Genomic DNA, 19,421 nt, shown 5'->3' with positions numbered 1-19,421 from the left:
GCAAAACTCCAAGTATCGAGTGCCTCGTGGTAGGTAGTTCCATGGTTGAGAAGTTTGCATCAGCACCTAATCGTATCACTGAGGCTTTACCCTGAAGTGGTCACGTCTGAAGGATGCTAACACCAAACAGATGTCTAGTTTCCTATTCTCTTTAAGGGATTTCAGTAAGAGAATTGGCTTTATTCCTGAGATGATGGACTTCCTAAACTTACAGTATCCTCGGAAACCCTTTGTTAAGCTTTGCTTTAGACCACCTGTTGTTTAGAACTTGACAAAACAAATGCAAGACTGCTTTTTCTCTTGTACTTATAACTTTGTTTTGATTCTGTTCTCATGTAATTTCCTCCAGGCACATTGTTTCCTTTGTTTTGATTTGACTAATACGTTTTTCCTTAATGATTCCTCCAGCTAGTAGTTTCAGTTTACGGCTATGGGTGTTTATCCACTGGAAAGTGTGGGTTTTTGGAGTTTAGTTCTAAACAAGTATAGTTACTGACATGTAAAAGCAGCTTTATTTTTTTTTTCCTGGTCTTTAAAAAGCAGCCTGAATAAAAGGTTTACTGGTACAGTAATATGTCATCTTTTCACTATTGCTCTTTATATGGTGAATTAAAATCCAAAGCTGAAGACTTGGATTCTGAATATTTGGCAGAGGTCCTTCTTGAAGGACATCTAAAGGAAGAGATGCTCTAGCTTTAAGGACCTCTCCTATCTTTCTGCTTGATCAGAGTATATAATGGTTTTAATTTTGTCAGCTGTCCCTGCACCACCTTACGTTACTGTTTGGACTCTACAGCTTCTTGACAAGGGTCATGGATATGTGTGGTTTGTGTGTATGAGGAAGAGGGCTGTGTGTATGTTGAGCTTCTTTCCCTTTCTCCCCCTCTTTCTCATATTTTCTACTTAATTGTATTGCATAATAGAATCTTCATGTGTTCTATAAATCCCTTGATGTAAGGGTAAATATGGAGACTTCATGCAATTGCAAGCTCCCAATACAAAGCTTGCAAAGTAATTCTGTAATGACTTCCATAGTGAAAAGTACATACCATGGTCCTGCTCCAGAAGTCATAAAATGTGTTTTTCCTTTTGTGGCTTCATATTCTGTGAATATTTGATCATGACAGTGAGCTGCATGACATCTGTATTAATGAGAAGGAGAGAAATTTCCAGGCTCATGAAACAGTGAATGTAATACATTGGTGAATTGCATGTACTTGAGCTGTTTTGTGTCCAGGCAGAAGACGTTGATGTGCCAATAATTTATAAATGGTTTTATCCACATATTGGAGACCTAGAAAGGCTTCCTTTTGAAATGTTAACAGGTGTTAGCTGCTGTCAGTCTCAGAATAAAATGCTCCTCCCATTAATGGAGGAAGATTATATTTCAATAGATAAATGTGATTTGATAACTATTGGCATCTAGAATATGGGGGAAGAGGGGAGGAGTATTGTTCTAGAAACAGGGTTTGGGTAAAAGTTAGGGGTAATTTTTTTCCCACAAATCTAAATAGGACATAATAGGTTAAAAAGAAAATTGCTGACTTAAGGCTATTCTAGACCAAGCCTGAACAAAACCAAGGAGCTGGGCTCTATATGGTCTTGCAGGAACTGCTTTGGGAAGGGCTGGAGAAATGGTTCCCTCCTCATTTCAGCAGGGTATGAGGGGGGCTTATAAACAGGATTTTTTTTCTTTCTTTCTTTAAAGTTTAGTAGGAAAGTTTTCTTTCTTGGAGGGGTGGAAAAAATTTCCAAGTGCTATTTGTAGTGCAAATATTTTTTTGCTGTTCCAGTATGCTAGGAGTACATAAATGTCATTGCTAGAATTCTTCATGTCTTATTTATTTTCATATTATAAATTTCTGATGTATAACTCTTTTTGGGGTAACAAAGTTGATGATAAAATATATTATGGACAGGATAGTTACACACAATTTGTATTGTTTGGTAATGTGCACACATGAAAATTCACTTTACGATGTCAGGTGTGAGGCTGTGTTCTTTTAGACACAAGAATTGTTGGACATGTATTTGGAAGGGGATGTGAGATAGCAGGAAAGCAGCACAGAGAATCCATGTTGGAACAGGCTCCTGTCAGTAACTGTGACCTATAGAGAGCAGCCCATGCTGGAGCAGGGGAGACCATGCAGAGGAAGGAGCAGCAGAGATGAGCTCATTCTCACAACTACTGCATGTATTCTATTTTAAACCACAGTAAACTTAATTATTTTTTCCTAAATTGAGTCTGTTTTGCCTGTGATGGTAACTGCTAACTAAACTCTCTGTCTTTCTCTTGACCCATGAGCTTTTTACTCGTATTTTCTCCCTGGTCATGTTGAGGAGGATGAGTGAAAGAGCAGCTGTGTGGATGTCCAGCAGCCACGCAAGGTCAACCCATCACAGTATACAGTGAATAAATAACTGAACTCTTGCTACAGTGCCAGGGTGTCAGATAGCAATTCTGAGTGTTGCTCCATGACTCAGAGGCAGTGGTTATAGAGACCAGTACAACTGCAATTCGTATTTTTAAAGGATACTGAAAAAAAACCTAGAAAATTGAGGAGGAAAAAAGACATAGGAACAGAATGAATGAAGAATTCCCTCTGTTGTGCCAGAAAGGCACAAAACATAAGGAATGATCTTTAATTGAGAAGAAAACTGTGATAGGGTACTATGGTGTATGGGATCAGCGTTGTTTAATGTCTTCATTAATGACATAGACAAAGGGATTGAACGCACCCTCAGCAGATTTGCAGATGAGACCAAGCGGAGTGGTGCTGTTGCCACCCTTGAACGATGGGATGTCATCTAGAAGGTCCTGGACTAGCTCAAGAAATGTCCCAGGGGAATGTCATGAGGTTTAAAAAGACTGAGTTCAAAGTGCTGCACCTGGGTTAGGCCAGCCCCTCATACCAATCCAAGCTGGGGGATGAACAGATCCAGAGGAGCCCTGCAAGGAGGACTTGGGGGTGCTGGTTGATGAGAGGCTGGACATGCCACGGCCGTGTGCTCTGGAAGCCCAGAAATCCCCTGTGTGCTGGGCTGCATCCAAAGCCCCATGGGCAGCAGGGCAGGGAGGAGATTCTGCCCCTCTTCTCTGCTCTGCTGAGGCCCCACCTGCAGTGCTGCATCCAGCTGTGGTGTCCCAGCACAGGAAGGAGAGGGACCTGTTGAAGCAAGTCCAGAGGGCCACCAAAATGATCATGGGGATGTGACACCTCTCCTATGAAAACAGTCTGAGAGAGTTGGGGTTGTTCACCCTGTGAAGAGAAGGCTCTGAGAAGACCTTATTGCAGCCTTTCAGTACTTAAAAGGGACTTACAAAAAAGATGGGGAGAAACTTTTTAGGGCCTGTTGTGTGTTAGGACAAGGGGTAATGGCTTAAACTAAAAGAGGATTGATTCAGAATAGATACGAAAAAGAAAGTTTTTACAGTGAGGGTGGTGAAACATGGCACACATTACCCAAAGAGATAGTGGATGCCCCATCCCTGGAAACATTCAGGGTCAGGCTGGATGAGGCTCTGAACAACCTACTCATGTTGAAGATGTTCCTGGTCATTGCAGGGAGCTTGAACTAGATGACCTTTAAAGATCCCTTCCAACACAAACCTTTCTAAGATTCTATGATGGTACCTTCAAACAAAGAAAACAGCATGTTAACTTTGATCACTGAGAACCCATAGCTGAAAGCGCAAATGGGTTCACTCAAGGCAGAGATGAGGCACTAACTTCAACAGAAGTAATCAACTGTTAGAAGAAAGCCATATGAAGCAAGATATTGTTGATTTGTTTGTGTTTTCAGGTCAAGACTAGATATCCGTCTGCTAGAGTGTATGCAACTCTTCCCCCATTAAGCAGGGGAAAGGGAAACTATTTCTTTAGAGATGGATGAAGGAGGTTTTGTGTGGTTAAGAAAGTCTAATCTTGCTATTTACCTAGTTTCTATCAGTGAAAAGAAAGTTGTTTTTAACCAAGTCAAGTTTCTAAACATTGATGCAAAGCAATTCTGTTCTTGTCAGTACCCCTATAGCAATTGTTCAGTTGGCTGATGCAGACGGAGGAAATGGACTGCATTAGAAGTGTCCATGCTGTCTTCAAAACTAGTCCTAAACCAAGGGAACTTGAGATGCTTTTGGGGAAAAAAAATTGTGTGTAAAGAACTGTGTAAAAAAACTGTGTAAAGAACTGTGTTCAGCTGTTGTTAAGCACTTGCTAGCTGATGTGTAGTAATCGTAATACCTGTGACCAACTTCTGATAGCTGGGTGGGGGGTTGATGTAGATCTAGTGGTTATTTCACTTGTTCTCTCTGGAATTTCAGTGTTCTCAGTACATGAGTATGAGGAGCCAATTTAATTTTGAGTTCTGTCTCAACATTGTTTGAAATTACCAGAGGTATATGGGGGAGGGGCTGCACAAGTGCTACTTGCAGAAGGCAGCTAGGAGAAGATGGAAAGCCCTGTCTCTCGGGAGACTTCGCCTAGCCATCTCACATCTCAGGTGTAACAGGCAGTCAGTAGGAGACCACCAATGACACTGACCTCCAGAGAGGTTCTCCAATCAGATGGCAAATGGTCTTCACCGATGGGCTGCAGCGGAATGTTGGACTGGGCCAATGGTCTACTGTCAGCATTGCAGACCTTGGGAGGAGCCAGGGGGTATAAAAGTAACTGTGTCACAAGCTTCAGAGCTTTTTGTCATTTTGCTATGAGTAGCTGGTTCTTTTGTTCCCGTTTTTGCCTTCGCTGGCCCTTGCTAGCCCTCGCTTGCTCGCTCTCCCTCTCACTGGCTGGACACCTGCTGACCACCTCCTGTGTGCCCTACCACTTCATGTCCCTCACCTGCTCCAGCTGTTGCCTGTTCTGCCTCCCTGCGTTCCTGCCCAATGCCCTACCTGCTTCAGCCCTGCCTGCCTTGTTCCTGCCTGAGCCACCAGTTTCCAACCCTGCGTCGCTGATCTAGCCTGTCACCATGAAACCCACCATGACCCTGTCCAGGGTTCCGTACATCCTGCCCAAGTGCCCACTCACCTTGTGTCTGGCCTCCCATCGATGCAGGAACTGCACTTTTGCTCTGAGAGCCACACAGGCTCCCCCCACCAGGAAACATGCATGCACAACCTGCCAGATGGACATTGACAGCACACTCTGAAATTCTGGTGGTAACTCCCATTTTTTCTTTCCGTTGTGCCCCTTTCTCTTTCTCTCCCCATTCTTTTTCCTTCTCCTTCTTCCTTTTCTGTCTTTTCCATTCTTCTTTAGTAGGGCAGCATCCTTTTCACTACCAATTAATGGTTCTCAGATACAATACTTGCCTCGTTTTGCTTAATTCCATCCTAGATCATCTGTTTTAAAAGAACTCCCTGAAGTTCCCCCTCAGTGGAATGCGACGAGATATCCAAGAATGTGTGGGGATTTTTTCTCTCTTTGAGTAAAAACTAGATGAATATGGATTAATGTTTTCTTTCCCATTTCAACAAGAATTTGAGGTAATTGCCAACTGCTGTATATACCTGCTACCCTGTAGAAGCTGTAAGTGGTATTTTTCAGCAAACGTGCATGCCTTGTAGTAAGAATGTAATGGAACATACACTTGGGGATTAATAGATGTCTCCCAGTTAAAAACAGACTGAAACATTATCGCAGTATAAAACATTTACTGTTTATATAGAACTTCTTACATGTAAATATCATTATGCTGTTGTAAAAAAAATATTACTTATTTTTTACAGATGCCAGAGCCTGGAGAAAAAAGATTAATTGTTCAAGGCCAGTCCTGGTCTAGCTCTTAGTTTGTACTCTTTCTAGTAGGCAATTTCTAATTTGTACAGTGTAAGAAAGTCTCAAAAATACTGCTGGTAGCTGCTAAACCATGACACTGCTGAAGGACATATGAAATCACAATGTTTATTGCTGAATTGTTTTTTTTTTTTGCTGTCCCCTTGCAGATCCTGATGTGTCTGGAATCTCCATTGAAACAGATAACAAAAATGTAAAAGCAGAGGAGTTTAAGGGTACGGTATGGGCATTGGTGTGATAATTTTTAACATATACACAATACATGTAAACTATGTATACAGAGCCTGTGCCAGTATTGAGGTTGTCTTCCTCTTTCCTGAGGGGTCTTGTGCCTGCTCTCTCCACTGACTCTGTGTTATTTTTGTCTTGTCCCCATTTTCTCTTACTCAAGGTGGGGTTGAACTAGGTGCTCCCCAGAGATCCTTTTCAACCTCACCTGTTCTATGGTTCTATGACTTGTTTGTCAGTTCTGTAACTTCTGCCTGGTTTCCTTCTGCACAAAATTATGGGAACTGATGGAAAGGAGAAATATCATTGTATTAAATATCTTACAAGACAGAAAAGTGAGGGACTAGAGAGAATAGTTAAAAGTTAGCTAATTACAAGTAACAATAATTTAATGTCTGTTTTTACTTGTCAGTAGCTATAATGGTTATTTACATAATTATATATGTATGTATCATATATAAAATAGAAAATTACTTCAAATAATGGGGTGGAGAACTTACAGAGGCAAAGAAGAAAACCTGTTTGATGGGTAGATGAGAAAGGGGTGTAGTGTAGTGTGAGGTTTGTGGGTTATGTGGGTTTGGTTTTGAATTTGGTTGGAGTGGAGAGAGGTGGGAATTTGGGATTTAAAAAACTGTTCTCTGAGCTTTAAACCTTACTCAGCTTCTTGAGGTAATAATCAAATATTTTAACGGTCTCTAAAGCTGTCATCTGGACTTCTGTTAAGTATTCTTCTCTTGACAATACATTTAGAGCTCAAGGCAGGCAAAAGCAGAGAGAAACGCTTCAGGTAATGTTAAAGCTTGATTAGGTTCTGTCTTTTTATATGGTATATGGCTTGCATTTTGTTCTTTTGTTATTTGTATATTGAATGAAATCAGTTTAGCACAGCCCAGATGCCAAGCCAAGTTCCCCATGTGTAGCAGCGCTAATGGATGGTAGGGCTGATAGATGTAGTTATTCCACTGAGTGCAGCATTTTCCTTTTTCCCTCTAACTCCTGTTACTGTAGAGGAGGATGGTCAGGCACTGGGACATGCTGCCCAGGGAAGTGGTCATGGCACCAAGCCTGACAGAGCCTCAAGGAGCATCTAGGTGACACTCCCAGTCATGGTTTAGTTTTAGGTAGTTCTGCAAGGAGCAGGAAGTCGGGCTCACTGATCCTTAGGGTTTCTTCCAACTTGAGATATTCTATAATTTTATCACCAATTATAGCCTCCAGATCAGATATAAATCCAAATTAAACATTGTGCAGACCTCTCCAAAATTCCAGAGGGCTTTTGCAGGCCTAGCAGTACCAGTGCTGATGCACAGCATCCTGTGGGCCTACCTTAATGCAAGTCAAGTACACCTGCTCTGGAAAATACCTCTCCCTGACTCCATTACTATAGGAAAAAGTGGGAGAGGGGAGCTATAACTAAGGAGGATTTTATTATGTTGTCTCTGTTCTGTGCACGCTCCCTTTCTTCCATCTATTCCTTTTCTCCGAATAAGATTAGTGGGTGGGCATTAGTGCTAGGGTTTTTTCTGAAACAAAAACACATGGCATGCAAGAAAGGGGCAGCTCATTCGAGACTTGTTCAGCTGAGAACACTTCAGCTGAGCTGTCTCTGTGTCAGCTAATAGACACCAGCTCATTAGACCAGCCAGCTGTCACAAGGCCAGTAGCAAAAGCAAGCTGAGCTTGAATGATGTTCTTTCTTTGTTAGAAGGACACAAAAACAAAATGGAAAGGAAACTAGCAAATCTTAAGACTCAGGAAGCCTCCACCCATCCACTCAAGCTGAAGTCAGGAACCTCAGACTTCCTGAGTGCACAGCATGTTTTTTGAAGTGGCCAGTGCATATGTAACATGTTTCTGGCAAGGAATGCCCTCCTGCCTCATTTTTTCCTCCAAGTCTGGACATTTTTTCCCCCTGTGAGGTATCACCAAGGCTACCAGCCTGACTTTTTGTTTCTTTTCAGAGCAGACCTAGGAAATCAGACTCTGAAGGGCAAGTGAGTAGATCTGTCAGTAGCTCTTAATTGCCTTCCAGCCTCGTTTGCTGAGACTGGAAAGGGGGATGATGGTTGATTATGTTTGAGCAGTGCATGTTTGTGTCATGAAAGCTAGACAGGCCTTGCCAAAACTATAAAGGCTTTTGCTCTTTGATACTGTGGCCTGTATTGGAAAATTAGTAGCTTACAGGTAGCAAGGTCTATATTGCGCTTGTTTCTTCAGACATCTTACTGGAATGTTTTCCATCTAAATTAAGTTATACATTAAAACATAAAAACTAGTGATACTGAATTCAGAATGGTAATTCACAAAATATTGTTAATAACAGGGTCGGGGTCCCTTTTTTAAGGGGTGCTCAAAAATGTTTAAACTAAAATGAGGGTAGTAATAAAGAATGTAATTGATGAACTAGATATTCCCATGTTGGATGGGGAAAGTAATAAACCCTATCCAGCATGGGGATATCTAGTCCCCAGCATCTGAAGTTTGGTCCAAAGGCCACTGAAGTATAGGAAAATTACTGGTTTCTTTTTCCCCCTGTGTTTGTGTAAATCTGGAGAAGCATCACTTTGAGAAGTAGATCTGGCCATTGCTGACTGCACAAGTTCTTTTGAAGGGGGAACATGAATTTCATGGAGCCTGAATGTGTACCAACACAATACTAAACTCTCCAATTTTGTCTTTTGTCTTTATTTTTTTTCCTCCCTCTAGAGGCTATTCTTAGCTGCAAACACAAATTTTCAAAAGGGATGAGTTTAAGAATAGAGTGGAAGAAAATCCAGTCTCAAGGAGTCTCATTTGTCTACTACAATAGTGAATTTACAGGTACAGTACTACAAGCAGATGGATGGCTTAACATATCATTCTCTAGCATAGCTATTGACTTTTTCTTGGGGAACAACACCAGGAAAATGACTGAAGAAGGCTCTTGACTGTTCATATAGAAGACCTATCATTTTGAGAAGAATTCTTCTTCTCTGGGGAAAAAAAGACATTACTTTATAAAATCGTCGATTATGAGTTACCTTTTTAATGAAGTTAAATATAATAAAACTCAAGACTAATAAAAATGGCACTGCAGATTCCTTGGGATTTTTCAACAATGAAATTGCATGCAGATGTAAACTCCCCTAAACTACTGCAGGCTCTGCACTCCTACCCTAAAAAGAGGTTTCTGAAGCCTCCTGTAAAGCAGGAGGCTTAGATATGAATAATGCAGCATTTTTTATATACATAAAATATAAACTCAGCTGTATATTTTAAATTATTTGTATTCTTTTCAGAAGTAGAATTTCTCTTTGTATGTTCTGAAAAGGACTTAGCTTTGTGTGTTAAAGAAAATATGGGTCTCTGTTACACTGTACACAATAAATGAAGGTTGAGAAGTGAAATAAAAGCACAGAAATTTTGTAAGTTTGTAGAACTTGCAGATGTGCTGACCTTGTTGATGAACTTGTTTTTTTTCTGCATACATTTAATATAGAGAAACACTGGAACTCATGGTTCTGTGTGTGCATGGGACTTGAATTTCATAATAAGCCGTAGAATAAAAAAAAACCCAAATTTATTGTAAGAAGTCTGATGGCACTTTGCTAAATCCATTAAGTTTTTCTTGCCAAGTTAAAGTGTCAAGTACTCTGCTGTGGTCTCACTCACAACTTTTTCTTTAAGGTAATTAAGTTAGTGATTGCCATGTCTCTAGTGGAAAGTGATGTCTTTCAGTCACCTCACTATTGCTACACATATTTTCTTGAAATACCTGCAGAAAAGTGCATTCCATCTTCCAACTGGATAATGTATGGCAGATGGAGGTTTTTTAATTGAGGGTGATTATTTGTAGTAAATTGAAGGTTCATACTGTCTTGGGAAAGGGATTACATATTGCTGTTTGCTGATAGGTAACTAACACTGAACAAATGAGCAATAGTTTAATGTACAATATGACCTAAGTAAATTAAATTTATAATAATTTAATTATTATATTAAATTATTGTATTAAATATGACATAAATAAATTGTATGTGATTTCAGAATAAGCCAATGAGCCATAGATATTTGCTTTCAGACTGAAAGAGGGGAAATCTAGGTTAGATTTACAGAGGAAATATACACAGGAAATTCTTCCCTGTGAGGGTGGTGAGGCACTGGCACAGGTTGCCCAGAGGAACTGTGGCTGCCCCATCCCTGGAAGTGTTCCACGCTAGGTTGGATGGGGCTTGGAACAACCTGATCTAGTGGAGGTGTCCTTGCCCATGGCAGTGGGGGTGAAATGAGATGATCTTAAGGTCCCTTCCACTCCAAACTATTCTGTCATTCTATGATTCTATAAACAAAGAGCAAAAACCTCTCTGTCCGTTCTCCCTAAAGGTGATCTTCGAGGCCGAGCAGAGATGCTGAACACAGGAATCCGAATTAGGAATGTGACTAGAAGGGATTCTGGGACCTACCGCTGTGAAATCAGTGCCAAGAGTGAAGAAGGGCAACGCCTGGGAGAGGCTACTATTACTCTCACAGTATTGGGTACAAGCTTTATTACTTAGGCTTCTTCAAAGAAACAGGATGATGGGGTGTTGGGGTGTTGAAGGTAGGGTTGTCCACGCAGTGTGTGGCTGCTGGGCTTTTGGGTCTTCTTCGGGATGGATTTATAAACACACTTGCACATGAACATTCTACAACATCACAAAACAGCTTGGCAAAAGTCACGCTTGCATTAGAAAGGGACATAACTAGGGTTTTATTATATAAAAGTGAGTTTCAGTTCTCAAAACTGAAATTGCTCAGTGACTGAGAATCTGGATAAGACGATCACGGTGTTTGGCACTGGAATGTCAGCATCTGTCAACACTTATCAAATATTCATGAGCAGAAGTTCATTCCAGTATGCTACAGTCTCCTCCTGGTTTTGGAAGGAGAGAGTCTTTGTGCAATGACAGCCAGACAGCTGGCAATCTGTGGACTTTATTTACAGGAGAGATGGTGGTGCCTGCTGGAGGGCAGTTGTTCTTTGTTGGTCTTTGTCTTCTTAGCCAGTTAGGGAACAGATGGAAAAGTGAATACTGAGCACATTGTTCTCACATTGGGTTAGGTATTTGTCCCACTGGATGAGTGGTAGAGGCCAATAGTTTTCCTTTTTTACCTGTACAGGGGCAAAAGAAAATACTTGCTTTTGTAGATTCTATATTTGTCCTATTAAAAATAATAGATCTTTTAAAATTATGTATAAAGTCTCTTAAGTTCGTCATAAAGGATGATAAATGCATGAACTTCTGATTAACACCAACAATGAGGTAACCCCACAATCCTTTTTTCTTCTACTTTCTCAACAGCTTTCCTGTTTTAAATGTGGCTTCTTAATTTAAAGTTGAAATCTTCAGGGCCAAAGGAGAAAGGGAAATGTGTTGCATACAAACCTTTTTGAAAGTTAATGTGAATTAGTATTGCACTTGGTTTTCTTTATTTCTGCTTTTTGTCTTAAAATCAACCAAGAAAAAACTATCAATACTTGTTAAGGTGTCAGTTGTTCTTTTAATGTTCCATGGATGCCTCTTCACCATTATTTGTCTTCTATATAATGTTAAGTACCAAAAAATAAAAAATTAAGTTTCTTTTCTGTTCGCATATTAAAAATCAAAAAAGAGATGTTCATCTTGATAGGAGAAGGAACAAACAGTTCTCCTGCATCTCTGTGGGGGAATGTTTAATTTAAACTGGAATGTAGTAACCAATTGGTTTTGGTCATCAGACTGGGGTTTACAAAGTGCCTATGATGACTGCCAATCTCAGTTAATCTGACAATCACTTCTCAAAAGTTGACTCCTTTTAATACAAAAACTCTTTTTCCTCTTCCTCCCTTCAGTTTTTAAATACTAGGGCAGGGAAGGAGGCAATTGCTGGACTACAGATTCCCTGAGTTAGCCCATCTCTGTCTGTGAACAAGAGGTTCCATACAAGAAACAAAGTGAAACGAACTCTCTGGGGTTGGATGAAAGTGCACAGATTGGAGACAGGATGACACAGCATATGGTGGGGGGAGGCTAGCAGTAAGCACCTCTTCCATTTTTAGCAACTCATAAATTTTACTGTGCTCTCAGGAGCACGATTCTGCCTTCTAACCCTTCTCCTGCACCTGATTTCATTGATGTGGTAGTTATCAAATGTGCACAAGTACTCACCTCCTCACTATGACTGTCAGCCTGTTGTTACGTGGACAGTACATGTATATATGTAAAAAGTGCATGTGTAACAAGTGCAATTTCACTGTCCAGTTGCTCCGACTACTCCAATGTGTGACGTACCCAGCTCCGCAATGACGGGAACAGTCGTGCAGATGAGCTGTAAGGAGACGGAGGGCTCCCCTCCGTCTGAGTACCAGTGGTACAAGAATGGTGTTGCCTTGCTGGAGAAGTCAGGAACAGGCAGTGCTAGAGCAGCAAACATAACTTACATCATGAATAAAAAGTCTGGCACTCTGGTAAGTATAATAACCAACTCTGTCTTAGATAGCTATCAAGGAGACCAAATTTACTGTTCAGTGCAATGATGCACAGGGGTCTTAATCCAAAAATTCACAAGATCTTTGTTGGAGGTCAGTGTCATGCTGAAATATGTGCTGAGAAATGTAGAAGGTAGTTTCTGCCTCAAACCAGTGCAAGCCACTGACACTGAGTGATCCACACAAAATTGGGTGAGGTGCAAGGCTTGCAGTAGTGGTAACTGAGAATCTAGAAATCCATGACAAATTTTACCTTGTCAGTTGGTAAACTAGTGCCAGGTAAGCATGAGGTCTTGGTATGGAAACGGAGCTATATGTAACAGAACCTTAAAATTTGGAATAGTACCTTCACACACTTCAGGGGGAGTGCACCACTCAGGGCAGTACAGAATCTCTGCAATCCAGTGCAATTTATAAGTTCCCATCCAGGACCTGTGAAGTCAGTGGGAATGAGTTGGGACTATAAGTAAGCTTAGTGGGTTCTTTGTAGTTTGCTTTGTGGGCTGTGGTGTTGGGTTTTTTTACTTCAGAATTGGCTGTCTCTTTCTCATTCTTCCCCCATTAGCTGATCCTTCGAAAAAACTTGATGCTACTTAGAGTGCTGAGATTTTTCAGAAGCAAAGAGTTGTTCTAAGACTACCCTACTCTTGTGCAAAATCAGATGTGGAAACTGAAATATGACTAAGCATTCAGATGTTCTGAGGATCCTTCAGCACACCATGGAAATCAGGTGGACTACTCAAACTTACTAATCACTTCTGAAAATATTGATGTATGGCATACATTAAAAAGAACAGGTAACAAGTCTAATGTTTTAAAAAATAGAGAGAAACACTGGAATTTACATGAGGTCAGTCTCTGTCATCTCTTTGTTATGGATCAAGTGAGAGCTTTAGACAAGCCCTGCCTTAGGCAGCAGCTCTACTTAGGTGACCTGCACTTAAATCGCTCTGGCTCACAGGTTCTTAAGAATGGACAATTAGGTCTATTATAAAATGAGTTACTTATTGAATAGACAGAAGGTAACAGACAAGAGGCCTTAGACAGTTACTTATTACACAGTATAAAACAAAAGAACTACTAGTAGATTACATAAAACAGTGCATGACATTAAGGTATCTATATTATAGCTAGAAAAGAAAGAGTACAGATTAGGAGTCAATGTAACTTAACACTAAGTTGCCAGTAGTGTACACAGAGTCCTTCCACTCAACCCCTGAGAGAGTAACCACAAAGCAGCATCCTGACTTTGGGGAGAAGACCCCACACATTTCCAGGGAATGTGCAGAGGATTTCTGCTTTGTGAAAATACAGTGTAGCTTTTATAATTTGTAAAGTGAGGTGTCTGTCAGTCAGAAATTCCAGCTTGTCTTTCCACATCTGCTTCCACAGCAGGATGCTTACTGTCAGCTGAAAGCATCAATGCCGTGGCGATGAAATAATTCACTACAAGGCAAACTGTCCTGACTGAATTACTTCACCAAGGCTCATGTGAGGCTCATGTGAGAGCAAGACGCCCTGAGTTACTGCACCAGCTAACAAGCAACAGATAAGCTCTTCTGTGGCAGGAGGAGATGTCCTGCTACAGTCTCACTTCCTCATTTTCATTTTTACAGTAGTAGTAGTATTTGATAGTGTGGTTTAGCATTCCTCTGCTGGAAGAAGACATAAAGTGCATTTTTGAAGGGTTGAGAACCACTCAAACAACTCTTTACTTCTGAAAAATTTCAGCTGACAATGCGTCATAAGTAGTATGTGTCAAGTTTTTTGAAGGATCAATTAATGGGGTTGTTGTTTTGATAAAATAAACTAACTGTTTGATTTCAAGTATTCTGAAATTAGAGCATATCTAAAAAAGTGGATATTATTGGAAAGTTCTAATTCACTGAAAAAGAATTTCCTTGTAGATACACTCCACTTAATTAAATGTCCATCTAAAGGAACCTCTTAGGCAAGCAGAAGTTGAAGGACCAGAGAATGTGACTAGAGAGCTGTTACAAGGTTGAGATGGACCAGAATTTCTTACTTGCCTTCAGGGTTTTTTTGGGTTTTATTTGTTTAAAACTACAAATCCACACATTGACATGTCAATATTTCTATCCTACAGGAATTTTTTTTCCTGTTCTGATAATGGTTTTGGACTCTTTCTTAACAGCTGTTTAATACAGTTACAAAGAATGACACTGGAGAGTATTTCTGTGAAGCCTCCAATGGGATTGGATTATCTCAGAAATGCTCAGTGAAGCGAATGCAAGTCGGTATGTGTTAAAGAAAATAAGGGTGGAAAATAGTCTTGCAGTAGGATTTATGTAATTGCATGGTGCAACTGAGAAGCTAAGACCAGATTGAATTAAATCTTTTTATTTGGCTATGGCATTTGGGGGGAGGAGAAATAATAAGTTCCTTATCACAGTAATTAGCTTTTAGATTGCCAAACACTAACTTCACAGAAAAGCATCAGCCATATGAGAACATTAATATTTCCAAATGCTTTTGTGGAAGGCTTACAGGAAGAGTGTGCCAGTCCACTGGGGTGTTTTCTTTATATCAAGCCTCCCTTTTGGGATTCATTCATGGGAGAACTTAATTGGAACAGTCTGTAATATCCCAAAATGCATGAAGGTTTTTGCAAAATATACAGCTGGTTCTTGGAAATATTATAGAAAAGCAAATGGTAACAAATCCTAATAATTACTGCAGAGAAGATCCTGTCCAAGTGTTCTGTAAAGCAGTACATGGAACTGCAAATTTTCATATGGTGCTTTTTCGGAACTTAGCTGAAAATCAGTGCCATGGCTTTTAATGCGTTCCTGGTGGATTATGAGCAATTGTTCCTCAAGCTACTGAGATAGAAGCTCTCTGTGAAAATACACACTAAGTCCTAAATTACTGTCAGCCTAAACTGTACAAAAATTGATATGTTTTGGGGTAAAAATCTCAACCATATATTAACATATGCCTAAAGTTGGAATCCAAATAAGTAATTGGAAACATAACAAAAACCTATGAAAATGTTTCTGCTTGTTGATGTTTTTGGTTTTCCTAAAACGGATGATTGTCTGAAGCTCTTAGTGATTATATGAGGATATGGGCATGGTCTTTGTCATGGTTGAACTCAAGCCATCACCTTCACAATAAAAATGGTGTACAGTTTAACTTCAGGCAACTGCTTTATTGTGTTGTATTTTAAAAGCCTTGTTATTTAAAAACTAAAAGTAATTCTGTTTTAAACAACTCATTTGAAGAGTTCTTTAGAAGTGGAACCCAACCGTCATCCACTGTTTTCAGTTGTGTTAAGCAAATTAACCATATGAAAAAACTTGCTTTAAGACTTACAAAGATTTCAAGGTATTTTCCCTCAGAGAGATATGACTTGGGTAATACTTACCTAGAGTAGATATGATGAGGAGTATGTATCCCTTGATCCTTCTTACTCTTTCCTTACTTTTGACCCAAACTAAGCAGTTGATACGTACCAAGCACTTCTGTTGAAGTGGCTGTGACACAGTAGTGCTTTTTTACTGATTAAATACATCTAAGTATTACTAATTAACTTACGCATCTTGGGCCAAAGACCACCTATAGATACAAAAGATGTCTGTGGTAATTAGGGAAAAGTCCAGCCAGTGGAAATTTTTACAATTTAGAACATTTGACTTCTGTTTTATAATTACAGATGACCTTAATGTAAGTGGTATCATTGCGGCTGTAGTATTTGTGGCTCTGGTGATGGTACTGTGTGGCCTTGGAGTATTCTATGCCCAAAAAAAGGGCTACTTTGCAAGTAAGTAGAATAAAATCACTCCTTCCTTGTGTCAAAAACTGTCTGTGTTTAGCAGAGTTTCCATGACACACACTCTTGCCTAGAGAAGCTGTAAATGCCCCGTCCCTGGAAGTGTTCAAGGACAGGTTGGAGGGAGTCCTGAACAACCTGATCTAGTGGAAGGTGCCCCTGCTTATGCAGGGAGTTGGAACTAGATGATCTTTAAGGTCCCTTTCAACCCAAACCACTCCATAATTTTATGATTCTGATGACATGTCCTCTTTTCCATGAAGGTTCTAACTCTGTGGTACTAAAGCTGGAGAGCATTAAAATAGCAGCATTTTGTGCGGACATTTTTATTCTGCTAACATCTACTGCAAAAGGTACTTTGAAAATGACATGGAGATGTTTGTGCAATTGCTTAAGGCTACCAAACAACCACCTCGAGAAAGCAACGAGCCAGACCCTGGTTCCTGGAACCTCTCCACCCTAGTTTTGATAAGGAATGCCTAAGACAGGCAACATAAAAATAGGCCAGTTTTAGTCTACGACACCTGACCAGCTGAGATCTGATGAAAGGGAAACTAAATTAACTGTCTTCTCCTCTGGGTCATGGAAAATGCTTGCTTTTAGGGATTACTGCAAAAAGCTTGACACCCAGCAACCCTCTCTGTAGCCTTTACATTGGTACCTGTAGGGTTGAGCACAGCAACAATGAATGCCAAACATCAGGGTCTGAAAAGGTCAGCTGCCTGAAAGTATCAGAGGCTACAGAGCTGTGCGTTAGAGTTGGAGCTTCATTTATCCTTGAAAGCAACCTAATATTTCTTCTGCTTAAACTCACTACACCAAAAAGAGACAATTGGTTCAGAAACTCCTTCTAGAAACTGAAGAGCTGAATACTCTAGGAATGACTATTTCAAAGAACTTTAAATCAGCTAAGGAAACTGTTCTTGTGCTAATTCTTTTTTCTTTCTTTTTCAGAGGAAAGCTCTTCCCAGTAAGTATCTTGATGCAAGTAGTACATAAATCACTGCAAACTTCATTTACATTTCAGATAATTTAGTAACCGTAATGATTTTTACAGCCTTTCTAACATGATTCTTGTGCAATAGCTTTCTTGACACTGAGATAAACATGATCCTACACAACAGCTGTTTTCCTTATCAGAAACCAGTGTCCTGGTCAGAAAGTGAATCATTACATTACTGTGGTAAATATGCAGAGATGTGTCTTTTTACATAGTTATAGCTTACACTTCTAACTCAGCTATAGGTATTCATGTGTCTCCTCTTCAAACTAGACAAAAGACAATCAGAACCAAATTGAACTGCTCTCATATCCATATCTACAGGTTATTTCAGGAAGTGTTTTGTAAAAATATGACTGGTGCAAACTTTCTGACAATGCCTGGTCTACTCCTTTGATATGGATTTATTTCACTCAAATTTCTTAGTAGCAAGTCAGAGTTCCTCAAGCTGTTTTAGTTCTGGTCATGAGCTAGACAAAAAGTGTAACTGGACAACTTGAAAAGACAAGCTAAAGAAGGTGATTGGCAGTGGTTTATAAGATAATGACTGATACCTAAAAGCATTCAATGGATTTATTATTGTAACTTTTTTCTAAGAGGTGGGGGGAAAAACCCTGGAGGATTGCTGGAAATCTGGAAAAATGCATTCATATATAAGGTTCCCAAAGGGGTAAACCCAACACCAGAAAAGTCACTATTTAACCTGTATTCCTTTCCTGCTAACAGAAAGAAGACGAACTATCAATCTACAAGTGAAAAGGCAAGTCTTTTGTGTTCACTAGTGTGTTTTAAAAGCTTTAGATATCTTCAGATATCCTTAAATATCCTTATATGTGTAATGTCTTTGCACACATACACAATTCCTCACTCCTGCCATGCTGTACCTGTCACCAGTACCTGAAGATACTTTATCTCTGTCTGCATTTACAGCTTCCTGTTGCACAGTCTCAAGTGCCACACAACTACAGCACCTTGCTCCATACTTTGCATCTTCTTGTACATATTGATTAACTGAGACACAGTCCAAGACAGCAGTGAAAGATTGGCCCTAACTCTTCTAAGAATAATGTGGGTCAAAAGACTTGACTAAATATGGAAGCTGAATTTACTACTTCCACCCCCACTTCCTTGAGTGGGCCCAAGGGCTTTAACTACACATACATTGTTCCAGCTTTTCAGATTGGTGCAAAAGGAATGGAGTTCTAACTAAAACTTCAACTAGGACTGACTTAATATTACTGTCTACAGTTAAAGGACATTAGGAGTTTAAGTAGCATTAGTAATACTAATGTAACCTTAAAAGATCCCTGAACACCACCTATTTCCTTAATTGAAACAAAACATACTAAATTGCATGAGCTTATTCCTTGACCTAGTATGTATATAAGAAACTTACTGAGACCAACTATCTGTTTGCTCTGAGTGAGAAGGATAAAGCTTTGAAGAGCTATGGTATCTATTTATTGGTGTTAATGAACTTAAAAATCAGATTCTGAACAGAGATGTTTGATACCTGTCTTTATGAATAGGTTACTACTTCTGTGTAGAGTGCATTTTGTAGACCTCCCATCCCAGAAAAGAATAAACATTAACTAATAGTGCATCAGACACATTTCTTGTCAATCTTGATGCCTGTTTCTTCTGAAATGTACACTAAATATTAACCTGATTAAAATCTTTGAATTATTATTTATGTAACCTTGTTTGTTTCATTTAGGATTTCAAGCATACCAAGTCCTTTGTTATTTAGAAGATTTCAGCCTCTGTGAGGGACATCAAATGACTACTTGTTATACAAAAGTATCAAAGTGTCCTGGTTTCAGCTGGGATAGTTTTCTTCATAGTAGCTGTGTTTTGGATTTAACATGAGAATAAAGTTGATAACACACTGATGTTTTAGTTGCTGCTGAGTAGTGCTTATTCCAAGTCAAGGAGTCCTCAGATTCCCATGGTCTTCCAGTGAGGAGGTGCAAAAGAAGCAGGGACAGAGCACAGCTGGGACAGCTGATCTGAGCTGTTCAAACAGATATTCATAGAGTCATAGAATAAGCTGAGTTGGAAGGGACCCATCAGGATCATGAAGTCCAACTCCTGGCCCTGCACAGGACACCC

The 19,421-nt window shown here is 39.8% G+C and overlaps 1 protein-coding gene across 6 annotated transcripts in view; it reads left to right on the top strand.

Moving 5' to 3' along the window:
* JAM2 (junctional adhesion molecule 2) overlaps positions 1-19,201 on the top strand; it is a 44,084-nt gene extending 24,883 nt beyond the window's left edge. For 2 of the 6 annotated variants that reach the window (XR_011147428.1, XR_011147427.1), the window contains exons 2-10: positions 5,948-6,013; positions 8,736-8,849; positions 10,392-10,544; positions 12,290-12,495; positions 14,672-14,774; positions 16,193-16,300; positions 16,573-17,279; positions 18,036-18,069; positions 19,027-19,069. Coding sequence is in view for 3 of the 6 variants with exons in the window: in XM_069000227.1 (XP_068856328.1) it covers positions 5,948-6,013; positions 8,736-8,849; positions 10,392-10,544; positions 12,290-12,495; positions 14,672-14,774; positions 16,193-16,300; positions 16,573-16,662; positions 17,264-17,279; positions 18,036-18,069; positions 19,027-19,059 (923 nt within the window). In the remaining 3 variants the exon portion in view is untranslated. The other 4 variants (XM_069000227.1, XR_011147429.1, XM_069000225.1 and 1 more) reach the window with 4 other exon arrangements.
* The last annotated feature ends 220 nt before the right edge of the window (positions 19,202-19,421 follow it).

This window comes from Aphelocoma coerulescens, unplaced genomic scaffold (assembly GCF_041296385.1).
Source record: "Aphelocoma coerulescens isolate FSJ_1873_10779 unplaced genomic scaffold, UR_Acoe_1.0 HiC_scaffold_78, whole genome shotgun sequence".
Lineage (NCBI taxonomy): Eukaryota > Metazoa > Chordata > Aves > Passeriformes > Corvidae > Aphelocoma > Aphelocoma coerulescens.
Note: the sequence above shows the minus strand (reverse complement) of the source record. Positions and strands in the feature narration are given on the sequence as shown.